Source organism: Lygodium microphyllum, chromosome 28, assembly GCF_053477565.2.
Source record: "Lygodium microphyllum isolate KBCC chromosome 28, Lygodium_microphyllum_v1.1.10, whole genome shotgun sequence".
In the NCBI taxonomy this organism is placed as follows: domain Eukaryota; kingdom Viridiplantae; phylum Streptophyta; class Polypodiopsida; order Schizaeales; family Lygodiaceae; genus Lygodium; species Lygodium microphyllum.
In genome coordinates, this window is record NC_141162.1 from 75,683,792 (window position 1) to 75,710,212 (window position 26,421).

The 26,421-nt window shown below is 44.5% G+C and overlaps 2 protein-coding genes across 2 annotated transcripts; one reads left to right on the top strand and one right to left on the bottom strand.

Moving 5' to 3' along the window:
* Window positions 1-346: 346 nt before the first annotated feature.
* Window positions 347-20,926, bottom strand: LOC148011615 (putative linoleate 9S-lipoxygenase 5). The gene is made up of 10 exons (XM_087670892.1): window positions 20,314-20,926; window positions 19,423-19,712; window positions 7,659-7,899; window positions 7,016-7,256; window positions 6,465-6,598; window positions 3,758-3,843; window positions 3,572-3,679; window positions 2,953-3,260; window positions 2,533-2,817; window positions 347-1,618 (listed from the first exon to the last, which is right to left on the bottom strand). The coding sequence occupies exons 1-10, from the start codon at window positions 20,795-20,797 to the stop codon at window positions 862-864; spliced, it is 2,934 nt and encodes a 977-aa protein (XP_087527018.1). The 5' UTR covers window positions 20,798-20,926; the 3' UTR covers window positions 347-861.
* LOC148011616 (uncharacterized) lies at window positions 9,604-10,781 on the top strand. Its single transcript, XM_087670893.1, has 2 exons — window positions 9,604-10,210; window positions 10,329-10,781. Exons 1-2 carry the CDS (start codon window positions 9,684-9,686, stop codon window positions 10,684-10,686), a joined length of 885 nt encoding a protein of 294 aa, XP_087527019.1. The 5' UTR covers window positions 9,604-9,683; the 3' UTR covers window positions 10,687-10,781.
* Window positions 20,927-26,421: the final 5,495 nt, after the last annotated feature.

Here is a 26,421-nt window from a genome sequence, read left to right on the forward strand (position 1 = left end):
CAAAAGATTATCCCAAACACTAAAACACACAAGAGAAATCAAGCTAACAAACATCATGAAATAAGAAGACAAGTCTGCTATAACATTAGAGTTTATTCATCTTTAGGAATCTCTTGTATCTATAATCAAAATTCATTGTAATCTCTACTACCCAAAAGACTCTATAAACCAATGATCCATAAGTCTGCTTTGTAGCTAATAGGCCAAAAGTAGGGGTTTTGGTTAGGAACCAAGGCAAAAGAAGGGGGGACGGGGTGTTAGTGTACTTCTAACCATTCAATGCAATCAATTAAACACAACTTGCTCTTAAGGGGGGTGTTGATTCTTAGAAAACAAGGGTAGAATCTTGGAAACACAAAAGCTCGCACTTACTACTTGCTATAAGCAGTCAAAGTTGATCAATGAGGTAAGTAGGGCCTCAACCAAAAGGAGCTGCAGTCAATAAGGAAATGGATGATGAATGAGGTAAGTAGGACCTCAACCAAAAGGAGATGCGGGCAATATGGAAATGGATACTCAATGATAAGAGAGATAGAGTTGCTTTAGGGAAGGCCTTTGAGAGTCACATTAGTTGTACTGACTGCCTATTCGATTGCCTCTTGGTTAACACAAGCTTGTATGCAAATTTGATCAGTTTTCATGTCTCCATTTCTCATCATAGATCCCTTGTATTATGATTTTAGCTAGTATTTCTCTTACATGAATGAAAGACGGTGATTTTAAACGGCAACCCTACTTTTGCCAACGAGCAACGCTTAAAACATAGCTTTGCGGCTTCAGCATGCGATAGTAATAACAACAACAACGATTAACAGTACGGCATGCCGCACGCTGCGATGGTGTGGGACCAAAGCTACCAATTCAGATGGAGATACTGTTGGGTACACCGCGGCCCGTGACGCCATAACTGGAGGTGGTAAGGAGGAGGGTGTAGGGGATGGAGGCGAGGCCGCGCCGGTTGAACAAGGCCGGGTTAGCGTTGCGCTCTCGGATGTCCGCCTCCGCGTCCGCCAGCCGCTGGCGAAAGCGCCGCAACGAGCGCGCCACCTCCGACTCGGGCTTCGCTCCGTCCACCAGCGGCGCGTAGCCCAGATACTCCTCATTGACAGCATGAGAGGACAGGATCTCCAGCGTGGCCATGATGATGAGGCACGGCGGTGCCGGGGGCAGCGTGGCCATGTAGAACGCCCCCGGGTCCCGCAGCAGCTCCCGGTGCTCGGGGCTGTCCCTCGCCGGCACGTGACGCCTGCCCATGCTCGGCCTCGCCGGTGGGTACCCGCCGTAGGCGTACTGCCCGAAGTTGACCGCCGCGTGGAGGCAAGACGTCATCCATATCACCGTCGTCGCCACGTCTGCCAGCCTCTCCCGGGTATCCAGCTCGATCCACCAATCCTCGCCCGCCTTGTCGCCGTGGCCCTTGTACCGGATCTCGGACCACCACTCTTGTAGCTCCACGTCGGCCGCCACGTCGGCGTCGCTCTTGTAGTAGATGCCCACGTAGTCCGTGGTCCAACCCTTGATGGCCGCCCACACGTCAAGGCCGTCCGCCGCGAAGGGGTAGTCCTCGATGAATAGACGGAGGCCGTGCTTCGCAGATGGGTCGCACTCGGCCATGCCCCTGATTTCCACACCCGAAAAAGACCAACAGAAAATCAGCAACTTTACGCAAGTCTGGAACTTTATTCGTTCAATCCACCCACGTGCCACAACTACTCTAGGGTAAAGAGGCCAATAGATTGTCATCTAACTAACAATCCTCCATTATAAATTTTCTTTCCAAGTGAGCTGCATAAATGTTTTTTAATGGTCAAATTATTTATATTATATAGAGCTCAAAGAAAAGATATTAGAATATTTTGATATTTTTATCAAGTAGCCTTAGCTACAAATCAAAGGTTCATAAAAGATGAGCAGTGAGGAGCCAATAGAGTGACACTCGAGGATGCATCACTTTAGGGTTTTACAAAATCTAAAATATTAAAAATTTTACATGGCTCAATTGTTTGACTTAAGTTAAGCTCATTTGTACTTTTTTAAAATTCATATTATATTGTTAAGTGGCTTTAAAAACCACATCTTTCTTGTAAAATTGTCACTCAATTGGGGTGGGGCATGTTTTCCTTTTTGAGGGCGCTACTTTATTGGCCCCTTTACCCTACTATGACCCTTTTTCTTTGTTGTCATAGACGTGATAAGTTCTCCTCCGCGACCGTTATGGGAGTTAGGAAAAGGTGGGGAAAGGAAGGACGAGAGACTAGAGGGGTCTTACAATTCACCTTGATGAAGACACACAGAAAAGATACCCTTCCGACAAAGCAACCAACTCCCAATTTTTCTTTACATTGCCAAAGCCACAGTTGAAAATCTTGTACATTATACCATGTGAGTGATGAGTAACACTCGACAGACTTGATGATCCTACAACTTTTGACACAAGCTTTTTGAGAAAACTTGGTACAATCATTCATCTTTTGTTAGTCAAAAACAACTCGAACAAAGGATAGGGACATAGGCATTCGTACTTTCCCTCACCTTTTAAGCAAATCACCGGGTAAACCTTGCTCATCTAGTGACCACCCTTTATATGCCTTTGAGCTCATTCTTATGGCATACTTGCCAGGAGTAAAACCATACTCTATTATGCCTCCGTCAAGGATCGATCCTGCATAGCAATTAATGAGGTTGCCACGTGCCAAAGCATTGATATTCATGGTGTTCTTAAAGTGTGGAATTAAAAGACTATGTAGAGGATGCATAGCGCTCAAGCACCGATTTGTTGCTATGACAAAGGGCTCCACAGAAGCATGTGTTTTCAACCTGCATACATAAATACAAGCAATTTGAGTTTCATTTTTGTGACAAGCATCTCAATCATCAAAACAATATGGTACAAAATCTTGATGTTGTGCTAATCATATTTGCAATGCCTTTGTTTTTAACAAGCATACTTACCAATGACTTACTAGCTCGTGAAAACCCATGTCGTTGATAATCGTGTGTATCTTGGCCAAGTTCCAAAGGTCATCTATTTGACCAAGCGGAGGTGGAACAAATACAGTTTGGCTTGCTTCCACCTTCCCATCAGAGGACGGGGGTAGACTCAATTCTATGGCAATAGGTTGCAAGATGTCCTTCCTTGTGAGGTAGAATAAAGCTCGAGTTGCATATCCTTTCCTGTCATCTTGCTTGTTGATGGCCTCAATGTAGGGCATAAAAACATCATGGTAGTCAAGGATATAAAGCTTCTTCTTTGTGATAGCCTATAAAGAGGGGAGAAAGTCTTGCGAGTCATTTTTATAAATGTATTTCAATCTTGTGAATGACTCACAAACATGTGTGACCCCAACTTATGTGGAATCTTAAAGAACACGCTATAACAATTCCTGATTTTGAGCATTGGAGCCTATTATTATCAATTGATAGAAGGCAACACATTCTTGTACACACTGAGCATGGACAAATAAAATGACAACTTTGAGGGCCAAGTTGGTGAAAGAATAAGCACCCATATTGTAGTTAATGCACAAAAAGATTGTAAACATACATGTTTTCCTTAAATCTAGTAACTAACCTCTTGTGCTGTCATCCCATCAAGAAAGCCTTTTATGTGGTCTTCAGTTATTGCTGAGGTAGAAGGTCCGTACCTTTCAGGGTCAAGTGTGCTCACTGGTGGGAAGACCTATTCATTGGCCAATCAAACAAGACAAACCTAAATGACTAGGTAATGACCATACTCAAAGCAAAAAGGAGATGTTACCTCCAATCTTCGAATGGCTATAGGATTGACCCCTGCCAACATTTGTCGAGCAAACTCTGAATCATCTCGCCACATACCCGTATTCACTATATGATCAACATGCAAGAATTGTCAGGTAACTTCAACACTGGATGGAAGAACTACAATGTTAGCATTCAAATAAAAATTACTAAAAATCTTAGACCCTAAAAACTAGAAAGTAAGAATGGTATCCTTTCATGGCCATTATGTTACCAACTTTATTTGAAGATACTCAAATCCCCACCTCTCAAGATGTCTATGGGTCAAGTGCCCAATACTACTATCCCCCAAATGAGAGAAAGAATGAAAGGCATTGAATATTGGTACAGTTCCCACTTCAAACACTAGAGGGGGTATTGCCTAATAGACACCCTAGATGGATGGAAGGCACAATTATAGTCAAGGGCAACACTTTGGTTATGCTTGCATGACACGACTAATTCTTGAACTATCGAACATCCTTACCATCCACCCAAGAGAAACCTCATACATTAGTAAGATGGGTTTCATGTCAAGATGTGTGCACTAGAAAAAACCTTCTATGACATAGCTTAGGAAGCCTACATTAAAAGGCAATCAATGCATGGATTTGGTATGAGTAGAGATTAGAATATTCAACTAATTCAATTGTCTGGTTAGAATTTTTCTTTCAACCAATCCAAAAAGAAAAAAAATCTCTAAAAATAGCTTGCCCACTTGCCTAGTATTCATTTGTTGCATGCTCTATAATAGACTAGGCAACGTCACGAATAAGTCATGAGATATGAAGGCAAAGCAGCTAATCACAACTAGATAGTCTAGGACATTGTGCCCCTCTGTAAAGCAAGTTTAATCAAGGTTAAATTGGACTTAAAATTGAAAAAAAAAACTCTATTTTCATGTTGGCATGTGTTGATTTTCTAAAGTATATGCACATTGAACCATGCTTGCAAGTGCAAGGATTACTAGAATAGAATGTTTGCTCGGATCTTATCTATTCGGGGTAGTAGTGTGTGAAGGTTGATTGAATTGTGTTATATCAAAACATGAATTAAAAATTTTTGATACAATATTGTAAGTGATCTTCAAATTTTGATCTTGAAGTGGCTGAAAGCAAGATTAATCATTAAATAGGTGTTGACTCAAACTAACAATTGACTAGCTAGTTCAATTGCTTGGCAATCGAGAGTAGTAAGAAAATTGTAAAATTCAAAGTGTTATGTCAACAAGAGTAGATCCAAAACATGCTTTTCTTTGATTTTTCGAGGTTTATTATCATTGATTTTTCATGGGATTTTAGTTTGCAATAGCAACCTCTTGATAGAGCTTTGTCGTAACCACATTGCAAAGATAGTTTGGGGATTTATGGATCCATCTTGTTAAAGAGGTTGGATGCATACATTATTTCAATTTTTCTATGCAATTTAGCTAGATTAGAGCCTGGTGTATTCATTTTCTGTTCTAGCAACTAGTCTCAAACTTATAAATTTAATACTAAACCCTGCACTTTTTATCCAAAATAGTCTGCAAATAGTGGGGAAGTCAAATATAGCCTAAACTATATGTAGTTTGTCCTAGACTAGCTCATTGATGCCTCGTTGAACCTCTTGGAGTGTGTCATATTAGACCTAGTCAAGGTCACATCTAGAAGTGTGCCATCTTGATCCTCACTCTTTGCAATAGTATTGGTGATGACTATTGATACTACCTTGTTGCCACAAAATCTCAAACATAATGTAAATGTGGCAAAAATTTATACTTGACATCCCATATGCACTAATTCTGGATAGTTGACATTCCATACAAACTAATTGTGGTTTCAATACAATTAAGAAGTAAAGGCTCATGTAGAGACAAGATCTAGTGGCATGGACATATAGTTCCCAGCATATTAGCAAAAACGTAAACAACACCATGGTAAGGATGCAAAAAAGAGGATTTATCAATAGCAATGGCCTCAAGTTGAGGAAACGCTAGCATTACAAGCCCACCAAGTGGATGCAATAGCACACCCATTACAAGTGCTTCAATGATTTGTGTGAATTCAATACACATTATTTGAAGTAAAGTAAAGAGAAAATGGGATACATATGGAAGGATAATAGATCCTAGATCATTCAATTCGTTCTCCCTAATGTAGTTACGAGAAACATAGCTCAATCATTAAATCTTTTCACAAATCTAGGGCTATCATTGTTAGCCCATGCTACTACTTTTAGACACAATGCAATGTGGAGATACTTAAACTTCAGGTATGAGTGTGTTAGTAAGCTAGAGCTCAAAAAATCTAAAGATTTGCATGGCTCTAGATGGCTCATCACACCATCTCATTAGAATACTCAAAGGGCTTGCTTGTACTTCTTGCACATATTGAGTAATTATGCCATGTCTCTTTTGTTTGATTAATTGAGATTGCACATAGAAAGATGTAATGAGAACAATTATGATTGATAATATTTGATTTGTGACACGCAAGTAAATTGTGGCTTGCACATGTGTGTGCGTGCATGCACGTGCACGTGCATATGTTGATTTATTTAAGTAATTAGATGTTACTAGAATTGCATTCCACCGTACCTTATAGTACTCTAAGCTTAGTGGGTGTGATTCGTAGTAAAACATTGCATGAAATTAATGTGCGTGTAGTCATGTGCATATGCTTGTGGTTTACTATATGCTCTGAAGAGTGGGTTGGATTAATGCATACCTTGAAGGATTTGAGGCACAGGAAAGGTGAAGAGCTTGGGATCTCCTCCTTGGGGGTCTGTTATTTCTCGGATTATCTCAAACGGAGAGGGGCTGCTAGGGCGAGCATCCTTCTCCTTTTGTAGGGAAGATATCCTGTCAAAAGTGTACGAAAGAGGGGTGACGGAGCAACTTAATCGAGTCTTCCAATCGAATGATTCATAATGACTTGCAGCACCTTCCCAGAGGTATTAGTGTGGACAATTGCCCATGAACAAAATTCCTGGATTCTAAAGTAAGGTGCCGGAAAGAAAGGACCAGGTGTTTCTTCTTCTTTTTTCCCTCCTACCGCATCGCCTGCTTCAATGGGACGGTACTGTATGTGCTAGCAGTTTTGTGATCAAATTTGAGGCTACTTATTGGTTTTAAAAAACATTCTTTTAATTTTATTTTTTTAAAAGAGAAAGACTTAAATTTGAAAGATGCCTCGAATTTCTTGTTGTTGTTGTTGTTGTTGTTGTTATGTTAGGTGCGTAGACAGAGAGAGAGAGAGAGAGAGAACAGAGTGTATACTTGTCGAGTCTCTCTTTGGTGACGGCTCGTGTGGCGTCGATGCTACTTCTGTCGTACAGTGCTTCAAAGGCTTCAAACGATGGGAACTCTGCACTCCCCCTCAGCAGCAATCGAAGCGCTGGCAGGACGATGTGGAGAACGGCCTTTAGACCCGCGCCCAAGAAATCGGACGTCTTCAGACGATCGAATTGCTCGTCTCGAGGAACATACACTCCACGTACGGGCATCTCTGCCGTCGGATCTGCCACCTCACTAAAATCTTAGAACTACATGCACGTGCTATTTCACGGTACTGCGTATGTAATTACTAAGTAGGCCAATTTAGACACGAAAATCTAAGCAAATGATAACTGCAGTTACAGAATGTAATAGCTTGCTCTTTGGACCGCAAGATTTTGTGCTACAAGACCTCTGAAACATTGTTTGCGAAGAGAAGAGCCAAGGAAGACCATGTATGGTGCGGCCCTGACCTAATCTTTCAGCGACCTAGAACCTGATAAGACCCTCTCTCCATCAATAACCCCATGCCCATCCATTGAAGTGTTGTGGGGGGGGGGGAAGCTGACCTTTTATATTATATTAGTGTTAACATGAAAGGCATTTAAGCTTCCCTCAAACATCCAATTAATAATTTTAACACTACCTGTCTTCGTTCTTTGACGCCCGGTCCGACATCTTCTAGGGTAAGGAAACTCTTCTGATCCACCTAAAGTAGGCCTGGCATACTCAGGACTGTCATCTGGACGCCCGAGATCATTATACACATCATAGTCGTAGATTCTGTCGGAGACAATCCTCTCGCCTTCTCCTGTCCCTCGTAGGTTTTGGAGCTCTTGTGCTCGTAGGGTCTCTAAACCAAGAGGGGTTTGATTCGGAACACACCGCTGTAATCAATCGGCAAAGAAGATGAGCGACAGGAGAAAATGTAATCTTGGTGGCTTTGCCAACCAAACTTTACAAGGACAATACTGAAGCTGCAATGAATAGAGCAAAAGCAGGAGTTACTATACGTATGGGTACGAGAGTCACGATTAGGGAGAACGATCAACTTTTCAATGTTCCAAAACATATCCTCCTGAAACATAAACAGCTTGATAATAATAAAGAGATTTGCTGATGGTGTCGTAGATGATAGAAATTTGTGTGAAGTTTCTGTTAGGTACTTCCGAGTTCCCACAGAAAGCTGTAATTTGTAAAGCAGTGAAATGCCTTGAGGTAGGGGCGTGAAAGGGTTTTCAAATAAGAGTTGCAAATAGCAAGTGCCTTGATGGAGACCCCCACGTGCGGGCACCGTCTTTGGTGGAATGATCTAAAGTGGGGTAGGGACAACAAACAGTTCAAGGAAATGAGGCTAGTTACACACCAAATGACAAACACCCACTTTGTAAGCTTTAACCAATCAAAACACTTATTGAAGGGTTGGGCATCCACAATCCTTTACACATTGGAGAGGACATGACCTGTTATTTACTCGCTAGACAAGTGAACCTGTCCACCTTTAGATGGGGAATCTCCCGGCCTGCCCATTTGTAAAGTGGTGGACAAGGGTGCACTTTTTGCATTTGCAACCAATCAAAAACTTTATAAATTTATTATTTTTTATTTTTTACAAGCTGTGTCCATTTGATGTGTAAAGGTATGACACTCATGTCCACGCCAAGTTTCAAAGAGTGCATGCACACACTTTGGACAGGGGTTAGTCGTCCATCACTTGGTGTGTAACCAGCGTGAGTTCCAACACCAAGCACTACCCACAAAAGAACAAACCACTAGAACAAGGAGCCCTCCCTTGTAAAGTTGCAAGGTATTCCTATGTATTTATTGTGGCATGGTGAAAACAGGGAGTGTCACTAGGGTCAAAGACCATCTTGCTCATGTGCCAAGAAGAGACACAACTCCATGCACAAATGTGCCAAGAGATGTGAAGCTTTCTCTTGATTTATGGAGGAGGCAACATCTTGGTCTTCCGACAATTGGTGTAGAACAGGACCAAGACTTAGCCACAACTCAGCAACAAGAGGGTAGCACAAGTGTGGTTGGACCATCAAAGAGAAGTAGGGCTGCATCAAATCCTGTTGCAAGTGCATCCGCTTCAGCCTCAGTCTCTAATTCACGTGCGACGATAACTCCTTTGCCTCAACCTGATGTTTCAGGTGCTCCTAGAGGTTCATTACAAAGGGCTAGCATACATGCTGCTATCCAAAAGCAAGCCATACCTGAGGCAACTCGAGAGTTGATGAGATTGTTCATTATATGTGCTATTCCCTTCCATGTGGCTAAAACAAAGCAATGGAGTCGAACCATAAGAGCCATCAGCCGCATTGGATGTGAATGGGAGGGCCCATCCTTAGAGGCACTACGCACATGGGAGCTCAAGAAGGAAAAGGCATGCATTGAGGTTCCATTAGAGCCATTGAAAGATGCATGAAAGAAGTATGGGTGCACTATTTTGTGTGATGGATGGTCTGATGCCCATAGGAGAAATGTGTATAATGTCAAGGTCTCATGCTGTAAGGGCACTATGTTTGTGAAGGCCATTGATGTCTCTTTGCCAGGCCTTGTAGTGACAGGTGCATTTATATACTAGCATTTGCGGGATGTCATCTTGAAAATTGGGCCTGAATATGTTGTGCAGGTTGTGACCGATAATGGAAGCAATTGTGTCTCCATGGGCAGCATTTTAGAGGAGGAGTTTCCAAGCATTGTATGGACACCATGTGCTTCTCATTCCATTGATCTTTTGATTAAGGATATAGGCAAAATTCAATGGGTTGAGGCAATATTCAACACCGCCACAAGTATGGTCAATTTTGTGAGGAGGAGGCCCAAGGTTCTTATCATATTTTGCTCATTTAGCCACCTTGAGCTCTTAAAACTCTCCACCACTAGATTTGCCTACATCTTCATTGTGCTTGAGAGATTGGTGCGTGTTCACAAGGAGTTGGTGCGCACTATATGGTCTAATGAGTTCATGCAGTGGAATGAGTATGATTATCCAAAGACCATGGCATTTCGGTGCAATGTCATGAATGATACTTGGTGGAAATATGTGGAGGCTATGGCAAGAACTTTCAATCCTATCTACACAGTGCTACGCATTACCGATATGGAGGGTAGCACTATGGGTCTTCTTTATGAGTATATGGATAAGATAGGAGAGGCTCTAAAAATATATAACTTTTTGCCCTCGGACAAGTAAGTAACTCTTGAGTCTTTAAATTTTTACAAATTGATATTATATGTGTGAATTTTGAAATCTGAATAACTATTCTTGAGACTTGAATTGACATTTCTTCAATGTTGACATCTTAAGGACTGCTCAAATCGTAGCTATGTGGAAGAGGAGATGGAATTGGTTTCATAGACCAATTCATGTAGTGGCCTATGTCTTGCATCCTCTTTGGCGAGATGATGAGCAGAGTGAGTGTGAGGAGCTAGAGGAGGGATTCATGGAGTATATGACAAAGGTGATAGGTGGCGATGTGTCAATGCTTCAAAGGTTTGAGGATGATCTTTTGACATTCCACAATGAGAGCTTGCATTTTGGTAGAGAGACTGTGAAGTTGAGAGAGACTCAACTTCAGCCTATCTCATGGTGGAAAAATTATGGAAATTGTGCGCCCACATTGGTAATTTGCAATCCCAAGATTTCTTTTAATAATTATACATAATCACATATTTGTAATTTATTATCACTAGCATTCACTGCATAGTTTGATTCTTGAAAGTTGAATCTTAGATTCTGATGGCTCCATTTGTGTTTCTATTTGAATGATCATTTATAGAAACGCATTGCTGTACGTGTTCTCTCACAAGATTGTAGCTCAGGCCCTTATGAGAAAAATTGGAGTACTTGGGCTCTTTTCCATACAAAGAAAAGGAATAAACTTACCATTGCTCAATTAGAGAGGTTGGTCTTTTGCCATTGCAACCTCCAACTGCTTGAGAAAAACAATATTCATCCCGAGCTTACGTAAGTGATTATATTTATATTTTGCTAATAGCTTATGGTCTTTGAAGTTTGACTCTTGAATGCCAATTCTAGAATCTAAAGATGATAACTTTTTAAAATCTCTATGTCAAATAAACACAGGTAAATATTGACAAGATCGACATAGAGAAGGTGAGGTTTGTTCTAGACATCACTCCAGAGGAGGGGGATATATATACCATGCTCTACCAGGAGATGATAGCCCCGAGCCATACCACGCGCAACAGGACGGCTTCACAACATCAGAGAGCCATAGATGTAGCTACCACTTCAGCTGCTCTAGCAGATTCAAGGGCTTCTGATAGTTCTGGCTCATCAGCTGATGTGGATAGTGATGAGCAAGAGGAGGATCAAGATGACAGCACCTCTATTGGCTTAGATGATGTTGCTACAAATCCTTGATCCTTGAGCCTTGATTTTATCCTTGATGTTGAGCATTGTTGACAGTTGTCAGTTGTCAGTTGATTATGTTTTTTCCCATGGCTGGCCAGTGGCCATTGTTTGAACTTTGAAGTTATCAATTCTTTGAGATCTCATAGATCCATTATCTTACTTTGATATTTGACTCTTGAGACATGTCACGACTCACATGATACATCATATGATCATTGCTATAGCTTATAGTCTTGACTCTTGAGTCTTTAAATCGTCTTTTGTTTATGTTAGATGTATCTAGATTCTAGAATCTAGGTTGCCTTCTTTTGAAATTTAAATGATGAATGATGAATCTTGATGTATTGTGTATCTACTTAGTACTATGATCTCTCACCAATGACTACTCGTATTATCATGAGTGATGAGTGATGAGTCTCATGAATGATGAACTTGACTTTTAACTTTTAAGTTCTAATCATGATTCTAGGATGACAGATGTTATGGTGTTAGTATGTTACACTTTTATTTCAAAATATTGTAAGTTATTTTGGGTGATTTAAGATTTCTTCAATCTTGTGATTTGCAGCCTGCGAAATTGATAACTATGTGAAATTGCTACGCAATGTGATTTGTGAAATTTAAATCATGGGTCTTGGAAGTTGGATTCTTGTGCTAAAAATTAAGTTTGTTCAGTCACCAGTGACAGTGTGACTCTAGTCTCTAGTATACTTAGTATGTGTGTGTATATATATATTTAATCATAATTTATTAGTTTCTCCGAAACGTTGTTTCCACCAAAATTTCAAATGGCCAAAACTTTGAAACTCTGTATCTTCCAGTTTCCGAAATGCATGGAAACTATGCCCCAGTCAACAAACACCTTGTGCCTAGTCCTCTTGAAGGAGCAGCTCTTAGTCGTTTGAGCTAAGGAGTTGGAGCTAATGGAAACATCGATTTATGGTCAGGTAGTAGGACATTCCCCAGCTAGGGCCCAACTTCGGGACTGGCTTCACTCCACACTACGCATCGGCACAACGCAGATTATGGAGGTGGTTCTATTGGGCCAAGGGATCTTCATGGTTTGGCTTAGCTCAGCAGACGCAACTCACGAGTTACTCGCCAGTTCACCATATGTATCCACGAAGGGGGTCATATACATGGTCCCTTACAGTGGCTTTACTGTGGAGGCGTTTGCACTCTACAACAGGTTTCTTTGGCACCCAGTCACCCTTCTTTTCCCCGGCCTAGCGATTGATTATCGCCAGTTGGTGGAAGACTTTGGATGGCTCTTCGGCATTGTTCTTCCCCCACCTTTCACGAATGCAGTGACATCAACAGGAGTCCCAAAGGTACGGGTGGATGTAAAAGAGGTCAAGAATATCCCACAGTTTCTAGAGATTGTGACAGACTGGCACTCCTTTAGGTAGTAGATCATTGTGACTAGGCAACTAGGGCAGTGCCTGCACTGCCACGACTTTGGGCATCAGGCAGCAGTTTGTACGTGTTTCGTAGCCAAGGCGGCTCCACCCACAGGGCCGTAGGTGGACGCTGAAGGCTTCACACGGGTCTAGAGACGACAAAGAGGGAGACGGCAAGGGGGGGCACAGCCAGCTCCTCACCCAGTCTCGTTAGCAAGGTGCAGGCGAGCATGTGACCCCCCTTGGCAGAGCACTCCACAGCCCCCCTATCTGTCCCACCTGACAGGACCGCAACCCTCCACATTCTCCACCCCCCCTCCCCCTCCCCCACATCCCATGCCCCCCCCCCCCCCCACTGACCTTGGCCCACAGCCCCCCCTTGCCAGGGCCACCCACCCCCCCCCCCCCACACCCACCATGCATCTCCATCCATCCCACCATCCCTCGATCCTCTTCCCCCCCACCACCCCCCCTATCGAGCACCCCCCCTGATCCGCACTCGGGTCAGGTGAGCCCCCCCAGACCCAGCCCCCCTCCTCCCACAGGAGGTGATGAGCCACACACACCTACCTCCTCCGTGCACCAACAGTCTTCCCCCTCCCACACAGCCACTAGCTCATCCACCCCTGCCACTCACCATACCTTCCCAAGACATGCACAGCTGTTGCCACAGGAGTTCTTCCGTAGTGGCCCGTGGTCCTACCTACGAGTTGCGAAGCGCGAAGAGTTCCCACTACCTTTAGAGGTGGAGATCTTCGTGGTTTGTAAGTCAAGGAGAGGCAAGGTCCATCTACTAGCACCACCGAATGTACCAAACTACGCCTTTTTCCTTCAGTCCTCTTACTTAGGGGAGTGGACGAATACACAAATTGAGGAGGAGTTGAAGAGTCAGGTGGCAGATCACATCTCCCAATGGATGGGAGATAAAAGATTGGCACTGTTTGCACAACAGTGGCCAGGTTGCATGATGGACATTAACTGGTGGGCTGGTGCCGAGGTCCCACACTTGAGCATTATCTTTCGAGCCCCTCCACAGTGGAGAGCTCCAAGGGAAGTGATCGAGTGGCCCCGACATAGACGGCCTATTTCTACCAGTGTACAGAGTCGCAATTCTTAGCATGGCTAATAGATGCATTGATAGTACCACCTAGAGTATCTATCACCCCTATGGTCCACAACCGAGGGCCACCATGGGGGACTGGAGTTCACCATCTAGACAGGCAGCAAAGCGCACTTACATGCCTCACAGTTTCTCCTCCTCATCAACAGCATCCACACCGAACAAATGCCTGTTCGGTCAGTCACAAGTTTCCCCATGAGCTTATACCTTGCATCCTAGAATATGAATAGTCTCCACTATAGTGGGGCACGTGATTCCACGAAGTTGATTGTTCGGCAGGAGTTGCAATCTACCCTTGCCAAATGGATCGACATCTTGCTTCTGCAGGAGCATGAGCTCACTCCCACCCAGGCCCAGCAAATTGGGAAGGTTCTTCCGGGCAGCTCGCACACTTACTGGGAGCACGCCATAGGTGCCCACGACAGGAGTGGAGACATATGCACCTCTATTGGCCCGAGTCTCACCGCCTGTGTACGAGACCACGGGACGATAGTGGCAGGAAGGGTTCTATGGATCATATTGGATATTGGGAACTTGTGTATTGGAGTCCTCAATGTCTACGTCCCTATGGAGGTTAGGGCACGCAGCAAGTTCTGGGTGGAGATCACAGATGGACTTCCAGAGGTGGAATCTTGGATTGTTGGAGGAGATTTCAACAACCTAGAGGTCTTGGAGGACCAATAGGGCAGAGGTAGAAACTATCAAGCCATGGCTGGGGAGGAGCAGGAGACATGGGAGATCTTTTGCTTGCAGTCGGAGCACGTGATGCCTGGAAAAACCTTGCCTTCATAGGAGGGAGAGGTCGTTGGACTTCTCTCGGAGATATAGGCTGCTAGGTGAAGTCCCGCTAGAGTGGTTGGACAGGTTTTATGTGGGAAAGTGGGAAAGATCTCATGGAGACCAGATTGAGTAGTTGGTAGGCACGATGTTGTCCGTTGATCATTGCCCGATTCTCCTAACACTTGACGCCCCAACATCCGCCCTAAACACACGATCCTGTCAGATCCCTGACTCAATCTATAGGATGGAGGAGGTGAGGAGATAGATAGAGCAGATTGGACCAGAGAGTGGGACAGGAGGGAGCGGATAACAGAGGAGGTTGCAGAGGTCCTAGTCAAGTCGAGTAGAATCTGCCAAGAGGCAACCATACAAGCCAGGCAACAGTGTTGGGAGGAGAGAGCACTCCAGCGGGACCTTGCAGCCATGCAGAGATTATTGCAAGAGGCACTAGAGGATCCCACCCTCCACGCACAGGAGATGCGCGCGTGAGCAGCCATTGCTGGCCTAGAGGATAGGCGCTCTGAGTTCTCTTTCCGCACCTCAGCATCCTTCTGGGCACGAAAGGGGGACACGATGTACAGGGAGTTCTTCCAAGTGCACCTGCCCCGCACCACAGGAGAGTAGATACGCATCCTTCAGGATCAATATGGGAGGACCCATTCTAGCCCAAATGAGGTGATGGAGATTGCCACTGACTATTACATGGGCCTTTTCCAACAGGAGAAAGCTTCAGCTAGAGGACAGAGATGTAGACAGAGGTATGAGATCACATCCCGTCCCTCGTCACAGAGGAGATGGAATGCTCCCTCCTAACCCCCTTCACAGAGAAGGAACTAGAGGAGACTTTCCATACACAGGATGGGCAGAAATGCCCGAGGCAAGATGGCCTCTCTAAGGCCTTCTTCACTACCTACTGGGAAGTGGTGAAGGACCCCCTACTGATGGCTTTCTAGGAGATTTTCACTTTAGGACAGATACTAGGGAGTCTCTCGACAAGCCTTATCAGTCTTCTCCCCTAAGGGGGAGACTAGTTGGAGCTCTCCCAGTGGAGATCGATCACCTTATTGTCAGTGGCCTATAAGGCACTGGCAAAGATGATTGGTCTATAAGGCACTGGCAAAGATGATTGGTAGGTGACTACGTCCTGTGCTTCCAGATATCATCTTTGCTAGTGGAGACCGATCACCTTATTGTCAGTGGCCTATAAGGCACTGGCAAAGATGATTGGTAGGCGACTACATCCTGTGCTTCCAGATATCATCCATGACACACAGTCAGGCTTTGTCCAAGATAGAAGCATCCTATTCAATGTATTTACCTTCTTTGAGGTGACAGAGTGGGCTCATCACAGTGGATAGAGACTGGCAGTACTACTCTTAGATTTCAAGAAAGCTTATGACAGGGTGGACTGGGATTTCCTAGAGGGCACCCTGGTGAGGTTGGGATTCCCCCAGGCTTGGATTCGTGGGGTCTCCGGCCTGTCCAGATCGGTCACCAACAAGGTTCTCATAGGTGGAAGGCGAGGGGAGGAGTTTCGACCAGAGAGATCGATTCGACAGGGCTGCCCCCTAGCCCCATACATGTCCTACTCTTCGCAGAGGTGATGTCTCACTTCCTCAGGTCACATATGAGCGGATTATGCGGCCTCCGACTTCCAGTGAGAGAGGAGACTGAGTTGTTAGACTCAGAGTACACAGATGATACAACCCTCTATATAGAGGACGATGAGTTGATGCTAGAGAGAGTGAGGCTAGCTCTTGACATGTTCTGCTTTGCAGCAGGAGTGAAAATCAACTGGTGAAACTTGGTTGGTTTCCTCACAGACTCGAACTCCAGCACGGAGTAGGGCGTCCACCTAGGATTTAGATGGGTGAGCAGAGGGCAGACCGTCCGATACCTAGGATTCCAAGTGAGACTTGACATCACTCCTGCCCAACAGTTTCTTCCTGTCCTTGATTCTATTCGGAGGAAATTGACCTACTGGAGCACGGTTCATGCCTCTCACTAGCCGGACGAGCCCTGGTGGTTAACTAGGTCCTTCTAGCGACGGCCTGGTACATCGCCTCGTGTTGGTGCTTCTCATCATGCGTAGTGCAGCTTCGCCGCCTAGTGCGGAATTTCCTTTGGTCAAGGTCTGATGGTTCCAAGGACTCCAGGGCCAAGGTGGCATGGACAACCATCATACAACATAGGTCAGAGGGAGAGCTTGGGATCATAGACACATAGTATTAGAGTATGGCCCTCTTGGGCAAGCTAGTTGCCCGTGGTCTCACACCAGGCAGGTAGACTTGGAAGGTCTTATTACAGAAGGGCCTTCAGGATTGTAGATCGAGGCTTCGCGGTGAGTGGAGGCCGTTCCTAGTATGGATCTTCACGTTAGTCCAGATCACCCTCCCAGATCACTTTTCCTTCGCAGCTTACTCTGCATGTGGCAGGGCCTCCGTAAGGCCCTAATCCAAAGCCCCCAAGGCTGCTAGGAGGAAATAGACCGTCAATCGGTGATCTAAAATACCCAGGTCAAAGATCGGGAAGAGGCACAAATAGGTGAGCGCCCCCACATCCAGTGGGCTGGGTGGGAGGCCGGCCCGGCTCGTACCATCAGGACATGGCGAGAGGCGTACAGGATGGCAAATGAGGAGGTGTTGCAGCGCGTATCAGGTTGCTAGAGAGGAGTGGAGTTGAGGAGAAGAGAGATAGATACAGCAATACCTCAAGAGTGGCTTGCTCCCCCGATATACAAGAGCCGATAGAGCCCGGGGAGGTATGGGCAGCTAGGTTTTCACTAGCAAGCATCCCCCTTCATGTGGCAGGTAGAGTGGGTGGCACCCCACAGGGGACTTTCTTCGCCATTCAGGAGGGGGGACATCTGGCCCTTGATAGAGGGCAGCAGGATGAGGGGATTACCACCCTTTCATGGAGAAGGATTTAGGTGGTGGGCCTTCAGGGGAAGACATGGCGACTGGACCCCTATGTTTTCTGGAAGAAGCTCAAGGAGTGGCGCCTTTGGATCTGGGAGGGTAGACCACTTGATGAGTTGGAGTGGGATCCAGGAGAGTGGCTATGGTCGACCTATGTGGTCGCCAAGAAGCCACCCAGGTTCCTAGAATACACTATAGGATTGGCAGACATGTATTGATGCATGAGGATATGGACTGGGCGTCGTCACGCAATAGGCACGGGGCGGAGCACAGCATTACAGAGCCCTTCCAACGAGCCTTCTAGCACTACCTATGAGATAGCTGGAGGCCGAGGAGGGTGTCGTACTTTTTATGGCTGGTGGCACATGGAGGCTTGGCGGTGGGAAGTTGGCTTGCCCAAATGCAGAAGGAGGGAGGTTGTAAGCGTTGCACACAACAACCTTTGGAAACCCCAAAGCACTGCCTTTGGTCATGTGAGAAGGCGCAGCTCATATGGAGAGGAGCATGCCACATCCTTCGCCATATAGCACCCAGCCTTGGGTGTATCTCATGGGGAGCTTTCTATTGGCAGGCAATTAGCCAGGGCCGTCACCTTTTGTATGAGGCCAGGATGGAGGACACAATACTCATGATCGAGGCAGGGTTGTGCGCAATCGTCGGTGTGGAGTCTCTACCCATCCACCAGGTAGTACTGGAATCCACAACAGACTGCTTGGAGGTATGGGAGATCATTAGGAGTCTTATTGGATGGCATATATGGAAGGCGCGGTGTCAGGAGGCTTTGGGCAAAGAGAGACTTTCAACACATGCGACCTTAGCAGAGCTCTGGACCTCCATCTTCCACTCCCTCCACGGCCGAGATGGGATCAGGTGCAGGGCGAGTCCAAGGCTCGTCAGGACGTCTATGGTCACTTCATGCATACTTGGAACGGCCAGGGTATGTTCTTCGTGATGCAGGCAGGCAGCTCCAGTTGGCGATATATCCCCCCCCCATGGCTTCTTGCCCCCATCCCCCCTAGACCACCTTGAGAGACTTGTATACATGATGTATTGGTTACTTTGCATCAGCTCCAGCTAGTCTATTGAGCATGAGCACTCTGTTGTAATCAGTTTTTTGAGTAATATAATCAGCCATATTTTACTTGCAAAAAAGAAGAAGAAGTAAAGTTCAGTCATCCCAATCATGCACCTAAAACTAACTTTTACCACTCATGCAAGTCGATTCGACTTGCATATGGCTTGGGTCTAAAATGGGCAAAAGTGACATGGCCAACTGTGGGCTGGTCGGTGGTCCATGTCCTAAAATGTAAAATACTAGTTTTTTTTTAAATCTAATGTAACATCTATTATTTTCTTTCTTTTTAAGGGACACATAAGTACTTAAGAGTCGTGGGCCTATGCTAGTCACCTTATCTGCAACATAAGCATGATAGAGTCAATCGTTTGAAAACATTAGAAGAATGTTGGCAAACATCCAACCATAAAAACATTGTAGTCACCTTGTCTGCAGCATGAGCATGATAGAATCAATCATTTGAAAAATTTAGAAAAATGTTGGCAAACATCCAACCGTAAAAACATTGACCTTTTTCAAGGGAAAACGTATTGGCATAAGCACAAAATGAAGCAAATTTTTTTGGACCATATCATATTTAAGTCTAGACCATCATAAGATGTTAGAACAAATGGAAAATGTAAGCCCAAGATGGAGATCAATACAATTATGCAGCTATGACTAATAAAGCTCATAAAGGAGGTGGAATATGGTTATAAAGGAAATCGTGATTTTAGATAAAGTTCATCACCTTGGTGGTAAAGAAAATGCGAGGGCCACTTGATAATTTGGGGCTATATATCCATGAATTGCATGTGAAGGTAATACCATCGGGTTGAGATGGTGATTGAAGGTTGATGCTTCTCAAGAAAAAAGGATTTGGGTGGTTATTTTCTACTAGAATGGCACCTGGCTGTCCAAAATCTTTGTCCACCTTGAAGCTTATGTTGTATTTTGTACCTTGATCAGCAACAAGGCTACTTGGTGTCTGAAACCAGCTTTCCAAGCACACCTTCACACTTTTCTTGCCACACTTTGTACCTGCAATTTGCAAACATTCAAATTTTCACGTTTAGCTGTGAGAATGAGGTCAAGCCTTTCTTTCAAACGAGATTGCAAACATAGGAAAGTTGACTTAAAGATGTGAGACCCAATCTGAAGTCGCTCGGGTCATGAATAGTCAGTCAAAAGCGATCTTTTCACGGTGAGAAAGGGTTCCTTTTAGGAGGCAATGATATGTGAAAGACGAGCAAAAGATAGAAAGGCAATTTATCCAGGGAAGACGTGAACGGTGAGTGTGTGCACACAACAAGAATACAATACTTTGAAATCCTATCCTCGAGGGGATTCCCACGCGCCCATCGATCATGGTTTCAGGACGTGGCGACGTGGGTAAGGACATGGAAATTGCGTGGGATTAGATTTGAAAGCCGGGCAGTCACAAGGGCCTAGCTAGAAGCCATATCAACCCAGGATCACCTTCGAAACATCAAATTGACGAGGTCACTAACAGGGAATTCACCAGAGTAAATGTTAGCTAAGACCGTGGAGGTCACAGCACGAGCTTCGGAGGAGGAAGAGTTCTTTGATTCAGATTCGGGCGATCAGAGTGGATGGCTCGCGAGCGAGGTATATGACTTGCCTGAGTCAAGGGCGTCCTCGCTAACGAGCTGTAGGTTTACGCGCGAGCCAAACAGCTCACTAAACTTGTCGGCGACATCAGCCACCGCGTTGTTGAGGTCCAGGAAGTTGAGCTTCTCCACAAGCGCAGCGCCTTTCCATTCCACCGCTGCCGCTGCTCCTCCTCCGAATTTAGCAGCAGCAGTAGATTCTGATGCCGGGCCATTGTAGGTTGTGGTGGGGGGCACGGACTTGACCTCTTGCTCGAGTCCCGATCTGGTGCCACTGCTGGGCGCGTTGCCGCTAGAGGCTGATCTGACGATCACAGGATTATATTCATGACGATGACGATGACGATGATGATGCGCTTGATGGTGGGTAAGTTGGACGTATGTGCTATAGCCTAGCAGAGTTGGGTTACAAGGGCTGAACACGGGGCTGGATAGCGTAGAGGTAGGATTAATGAGTAGGGAGACACTTCGGTGAGCAGGGACTAGGTCTTGCATATTGAAAAACACACACGCTCACACACACACTCTCTCTCTCGGTCGCTCGCTCGCTCTCTCTCTCTCTCTCTCTCTTTGTGTCTGCGTGTCTCTGCTGGCATGTATAACTAAGGCTACACCTGCCTGCCCACTGCCAGCCCAGGGCCCAGGGCCTGAAAGGGCTTTTTAACTAGTCACACACACAAACACACACACTCTCTCTCCCCCCCCAACTCGCTCTCTCAGTTTGAGACAGACACGTACTTCCGTACCAGTAATAAGATTCTTGAACAGTTCTCCATGTATCGGAACTAGATAAACTTGGGCCCAACACAAATAGTTTTTTGATGCGGAGAATAGTATATTGTTAATTAATATTGTGAAGAAATGTATAGGCGCCTTTGAGGGCGTCCGCCGTCCACATCGCAATGCGTAACGAGCCTGAGATTCATCAAAGCTACGGGCGGTACTAGGCTACGTTCTAACAGGCTTCCCGACCGCTTTCGACTTGGGCCGTACTAGGCTAACAGGCTTTCGACTTGCTGCCAAAAAGACGCGTAGCCACGTGGCACGGCCCCACTAGCCACGTTTATAAAGTAATAGAAGGAGACTACAAATAATTATGCAGCGAAAGCCGTTCAATGGCTGTGATAAGGTCTGCGACGGTGCGTTGTGAGTCGTGACGTTTCTGTCTTTTGACGTATGGATCTTTACTCTTTCAAAACATTGTATCACATGGGCGTCGTGGGTCTGGTCATTGACTCGTCAATAGGACGACTTCTGAAGAACAGCTTGTTGTTTTGCATGTACCTGACACCGTACACGTGTGAGGTGAGTCATGCCGAAGGGTTGCTTGATTTTACATTGGGACCAGTGGTCACCGACTCACCACTCCCATCGATAAATATTAAAGAGAGGTATATAGCTTCTTCTTTTTTTGGATATTTAATGCCATTCATGTTAAGGCTATTAAATATTTGCCTCTTCTCTAGGATGAAACCATTTTCAAGGGTACCACAACTTTTAATATTTAGGCCTCGCCACCTCTATACTTCAGTCAATGGTCATGGACATCAATCGTTATATTTGTTCAGTTCTTGCCCTCGTGGTAGCCACATGGACCGCATGCGCCGTGCACCATTACAAGCCATGGTGCCCTTTGCTTATTTAACTCTCATTTTCCCTTTTAAGTTTTGCCTAGGGTTAGGGGTATTATGCACTTGCAAAAGAAAAGCTTTTAAATAGACTATACAAAAACCTTAAGGATTCAGCTCAAGAATTTGCATATTCAAGAGATAAGCAAACTTGAACATAGCAACAATGCCAACAAAGCTCTTGCCTACTCTCGGCTAGTATTTGGAGGGGAGGTGACCCCCTTGTAGGTGTTCAAGTACATGGTGTATCTCCAAAGAAAACAAGTTTGCATAGGAAGTACTTACCTTTGTTGCATCATGTAGCAAACTTCATCTTTATTACCATGGAGGGAAAAGGGAGTCTTGAACAAGAAGCCTTGCACAAGAATGGTTAGAACAAGGCTTGGTCAATCGATTCATTATATTTTTCTTATTATGATTTTACAATCTCTTGTTGTAATTTATGAGGGAAATCCCTTCTAAGTAATTCTATTCCAATCGATTTTCAAGCCATGTGATGACACCCAAAATAAGCATAAAAACAAGGCACAAAAATATCCGTGAATATATCATAATTTCATCTTTTGTAAAGGGGATAACATTTACATTGTTCCAAAAGCACTAAAATACACCTTACACATGAGAGGGCCACATCCACATCCATCATTAATAAATAGTATACACAAAAGTGTACGTGCATGCATTTGCAAAAGGTTAGAAAGAATTGAAATGTAGAGCCTAAAGCCTTACGAATACAAATGTATTAAAATCAAAGAAATAATAAAAATATGAAGGGTTGTGTCTTTTGGGGAAAAGGTGGGATGGAGTGCACTGCTGATTATGTGCCTCTCTCTCTCCTTTCTTCCAAGATACACTCTCCCTTTATGGTGCCAATCTTTCTCTCTCCTCTGTCTTTTGTGCAAAAAGTTCTCTTTTCACTTTTCCATTTTCTCTCGTAGAACTAAAGTTATGGAGGATGAAGATAGAGATGATGATTTTGTTCATTGTTAAGTGTGAGATTTGTGGTTTCTTCTTGTTTTGAGATTAATGGCAGAGCCATACACATAGATTTTGTGTGCTTTTCTCTGGTTTTCTGTTTGTTTAGTTTATGCTGTGGGAGAGCAAATACACTTCCTCTTCACTAAATGTTTTTGAAAAGAGGGTTTTACTAATGAGCCTCTATTGGGGTAAAAGGCCTCTGGGCCTGCCCGTGTACTGTTCGTGTACATTGTGACCGCCCATTCTTTATTCATATATAATATGATAGTGCGATAAGGCTGTTAGTTCAGTTGGACAGCATCTACATTGTGTGTGCTCTTCTCTCCCGCATCTTCCTCTTCTCCTTCTCCACTGCCACTGTATCCCCTTCAACTGGTATTAGAGCTTTGGATCAGAGCTTGATCATGGAGCTTGGCTCGGCATTACTTTAGCCCGGATTGAAGACCTAGAGCTTGGAGCTTCAATGCCAGCCACAGCTTCTTTCCCCCAAGGTAAGATTTCATCTCCCGCCTCTCCCCGACCCTCATAGGCTCTTTGCAGGTGTTCCTTGGCTTCATTGGGCACCTTGTATGTCCCCATTTGCCCCCTTATCCTGAGCATAACTAGCAGGCCCCACAGTAGCAACTCACGTTTTTTTTGCGCATGTTCTAATATCTGGCTCAAAAATCCCATTTTTTCTCATATCTTGGGCATTTGGAACCCGATTTAGGCAACGTAAGAGTCTAACTTGGGGTTTTGGCACACTCCAGACGCAATGGTGATGTCAGATCTGCCAAATTCTGATCATAGAGTTTTTTGTAACGGATCTGAGTTGATTTACAATAAGAAAATGTCATGCTCTTAGCTTATGTGATACTCCCGAGACTTGGTATTTGATGCCCAAATGCTTTGGGGATATTTTTTCAATGTTTTGAGATGCTTTGGGACTTGGTTTGAGCTTCCATAGCTCGATTTATGCAGGGACTTACTGATGTACATTGTTTAGGCAGCAAGGTTTTATCAAGGACGGCTTATGCATAATGCTCTTTGTTTACATTCCGGTGTCCTGTTGGATGTATTGATGCTTGGTCATCATGGTTTATGCTCGAATATGCTATTTGAGAGCTATTGAGCCTTGATTTGGATGCGGACACTTCGTTGTTGGTTGGGATTTATGCTACCTTAGTTGTCATGTTATTTTACCTCCAGTTTGGTTATGCCTATGGTCTATAGGTGCTCTCGACTACTCGGGATGATATCCTGATATATTTGGATGATGCCACTTTGATGTTTATACTCCCAGATGCTTCTTGAGCAAAGAGTAGAGCTCAATTCTTGGTTCACTGTCATTTTCTTTGCAACTGGTATTTCACTTGACAAGGTTTATGCCCCGTGCTACCCATTATGGGACTGATATCTGATGTGGATGCTTTGGGTTTGGCTATAGTATGGCAGATGTTTGGGCTTGAATCGACTTGCATTTGAGAATTTTGTGGAGTAGTTTGCATTTGGTTGGCTTATCACTTATATAGCTTGGATGCTATTTGGCCCTTAATGCCCCGATTATGAATCTTGGATTTACTTGGATGCAGATACATGTTTTGAGCAGTGCTTTCTCCATTCTCTTGGCAATTGGTTGTTGAGATTTCATTGCTCATTGATGCTTGGTTCTTTGTGGGTTACTCCTTGATCACTAGACTTCTTGATAGTGCTTGGATTTAATAGTTATGGCTTTGTTGCTTTTGTGTTGCCTAACTTCTATGCTAGTTGGGTTGCTTTTGCCCATATAGGTCAGAGAACAATTGCTCTTGATGCTTACACGGCTATGCACTTTGTCTACTGTCATGTACTTTACAGAGTCACTTATTTGGATATTGTTGTACAGATACTTGGGCTTCTCCTGGAGCTTGACCATTGCAGGATCTTATGCCACTTACCGGTCTTGTATTGACTTGGATGCTACTATGTGGTCTGATATACTGCAGAGTCATGTTTGCCATTATGGTTATGGGTTGATTTCATGGCTAAATACCATATGCTCTTATGACAGATGTCTTATGCTTTACCGTACTATGGTTGGTTATGTCATGCACTTGGCTACGACTCTTCTTCATGTGGACACTTTTGCATCCTTGGTTCATGCCTTTATGTCCTCCCATCTGTTGAGGTTTCATGAGCCTTTGTAGCATGCTTCTACCACTAATGTACTTGCAGCAACTTTGATTTGGGCCTTGAGCAGTCTTATGCTATTTTTGGTACAGGGAATATACATCTACCTTCGCCTAATGGGACTTCTCTTATACTCAAGGATGTTTTACATGTTCCCATGCTTAGTAAGAGCTTGATTTCTGTCAGTTAGTTGCATAATGCAGGATATGCTATTTCTCTTCAGGATAGGTCATGGAAGATTTGTCATGGTTGCTTGGTTTTGGCTAGAGGTTCTAGAGTTGGTTTACATTACCCAATGCATGTCTCTCATGTGGGAGATTCTATGGTTGCAGTTATCCGGATACCACAAGCATTGTTATGGCATTATCACCTAGGCCATATGCACCACAGAGAGATGGAGATCTTGTCTTGTTTAGACTCATTGTTGCCTCCTATGTCACTTACAGATATTGATGCTTTTCCTGATTGTACTCTTGGTCCTTGCAGAGCCCCCTTGGCTTATGGCAATCGTACGAGGCATGCTCCTCTAGATCTTGTCCATTGTGCAGTATATGGACCTATGCCTTCCCAGTCACTTGGTGGAGCATCGTAATTTGTGACCTTTTTTTATCATGCTACCCACCGTTTATGGATTCTCTACTTTCAGACATGTCCATCTTACAGTTATGCTTGACAGGTTTATGGATTCTGCTGGTAGCAGGCCTAGGTGCTTGCAGATGAATTATGAGAGTCATGCTCTCTCTCCCAGCTTTCATACCTCTTGTCGGCAGTATGGCATTGATTTCTTGTGCCCATGGTATTATGGGATTGCTCATGGCATGTGCTTGACCTTACACGCAAAGGTTGCTTCTATGCTTACCACAGCTGGGTTGTCTTATAGCTTTTGGGCTAAGACCCTTATGACGGCAGTCAATTTGGTTAACATGACGCTGTGCTTGACCTTGGATGGTATTACTCCCCATGAGGCATGCAACCCTCCTATGATTACTTGAGGATGTTTGACTGTCGTCGGGCATTTGTACGTATGCCACATGAGCCTATGTCATCTAGATGTATCCTCTTTGGTTATGAAGATGGTGACTTTAAGGCCTACAGATTATGGGATTTGGATGCCCAGTAGGTCATATGCAACCATCATGTTGTCTTCTATGAGACGCAGACACCTCTCAAACCTCTTGATGAGCGTTCGATATGCTTTATGGCTAATTTTACAGCAGTTATAGTGCCAGTACAGCAAGCTGTTTATGCTAAAAATGAGAAACTTATTGACATAGATGGCATAGCTATGCATAGCAGTCAGGGTCAGGATGTTGGTGGTCAGTTGCTAGATCCCTTGCAGGCTCATGAGAGCCATTTGCTTGTAGT

What these genes read in the sequence shown, in the direction of transcription:
- LOC148011616 (XM_087670893.1), top strand. Translation starts at nt 9,684, where the DNA reads ATGGGCAGCATTTTAGAGGAGGAGTTTCCAAGCATTGTATGGACACCA. An exon ending in AACTTTTTGCCCTCGGACAA is followed by an intron (nt 10,211 to 10,328) that starts GTAAGTAACTCT and finishes TGACATCTTAAG; the next exon opens with GACTGCTCAAATCGTAGCTA.
- LOC148011615 (XM_087670892.1), bottom strand. Translation starts at nt 20,797, where the DNA reads ATGCAAGACCTAGTCCCTGCTCACCGAAGTGTCTCCCTACTCATTAAT. An exon ending in GCGTCAAAGAACGAAGACAG is followed by an intron (nt 7,257 to 7,658) that starts GTAGTGTTAAAA and finishes GTGAGGTGGCAG; the next exon opens with ATCCGACGGCAGAGATGCCC. An exon ending in CCCGGTGATTTGCTTAAAAG is followed by an intron (nt 1,619 to 2,532) that starts GTGAGGGAAAGT and finishes TGTGGAAATCAG; the next exon opens with GGGCATGGCCGAGTGCGACC.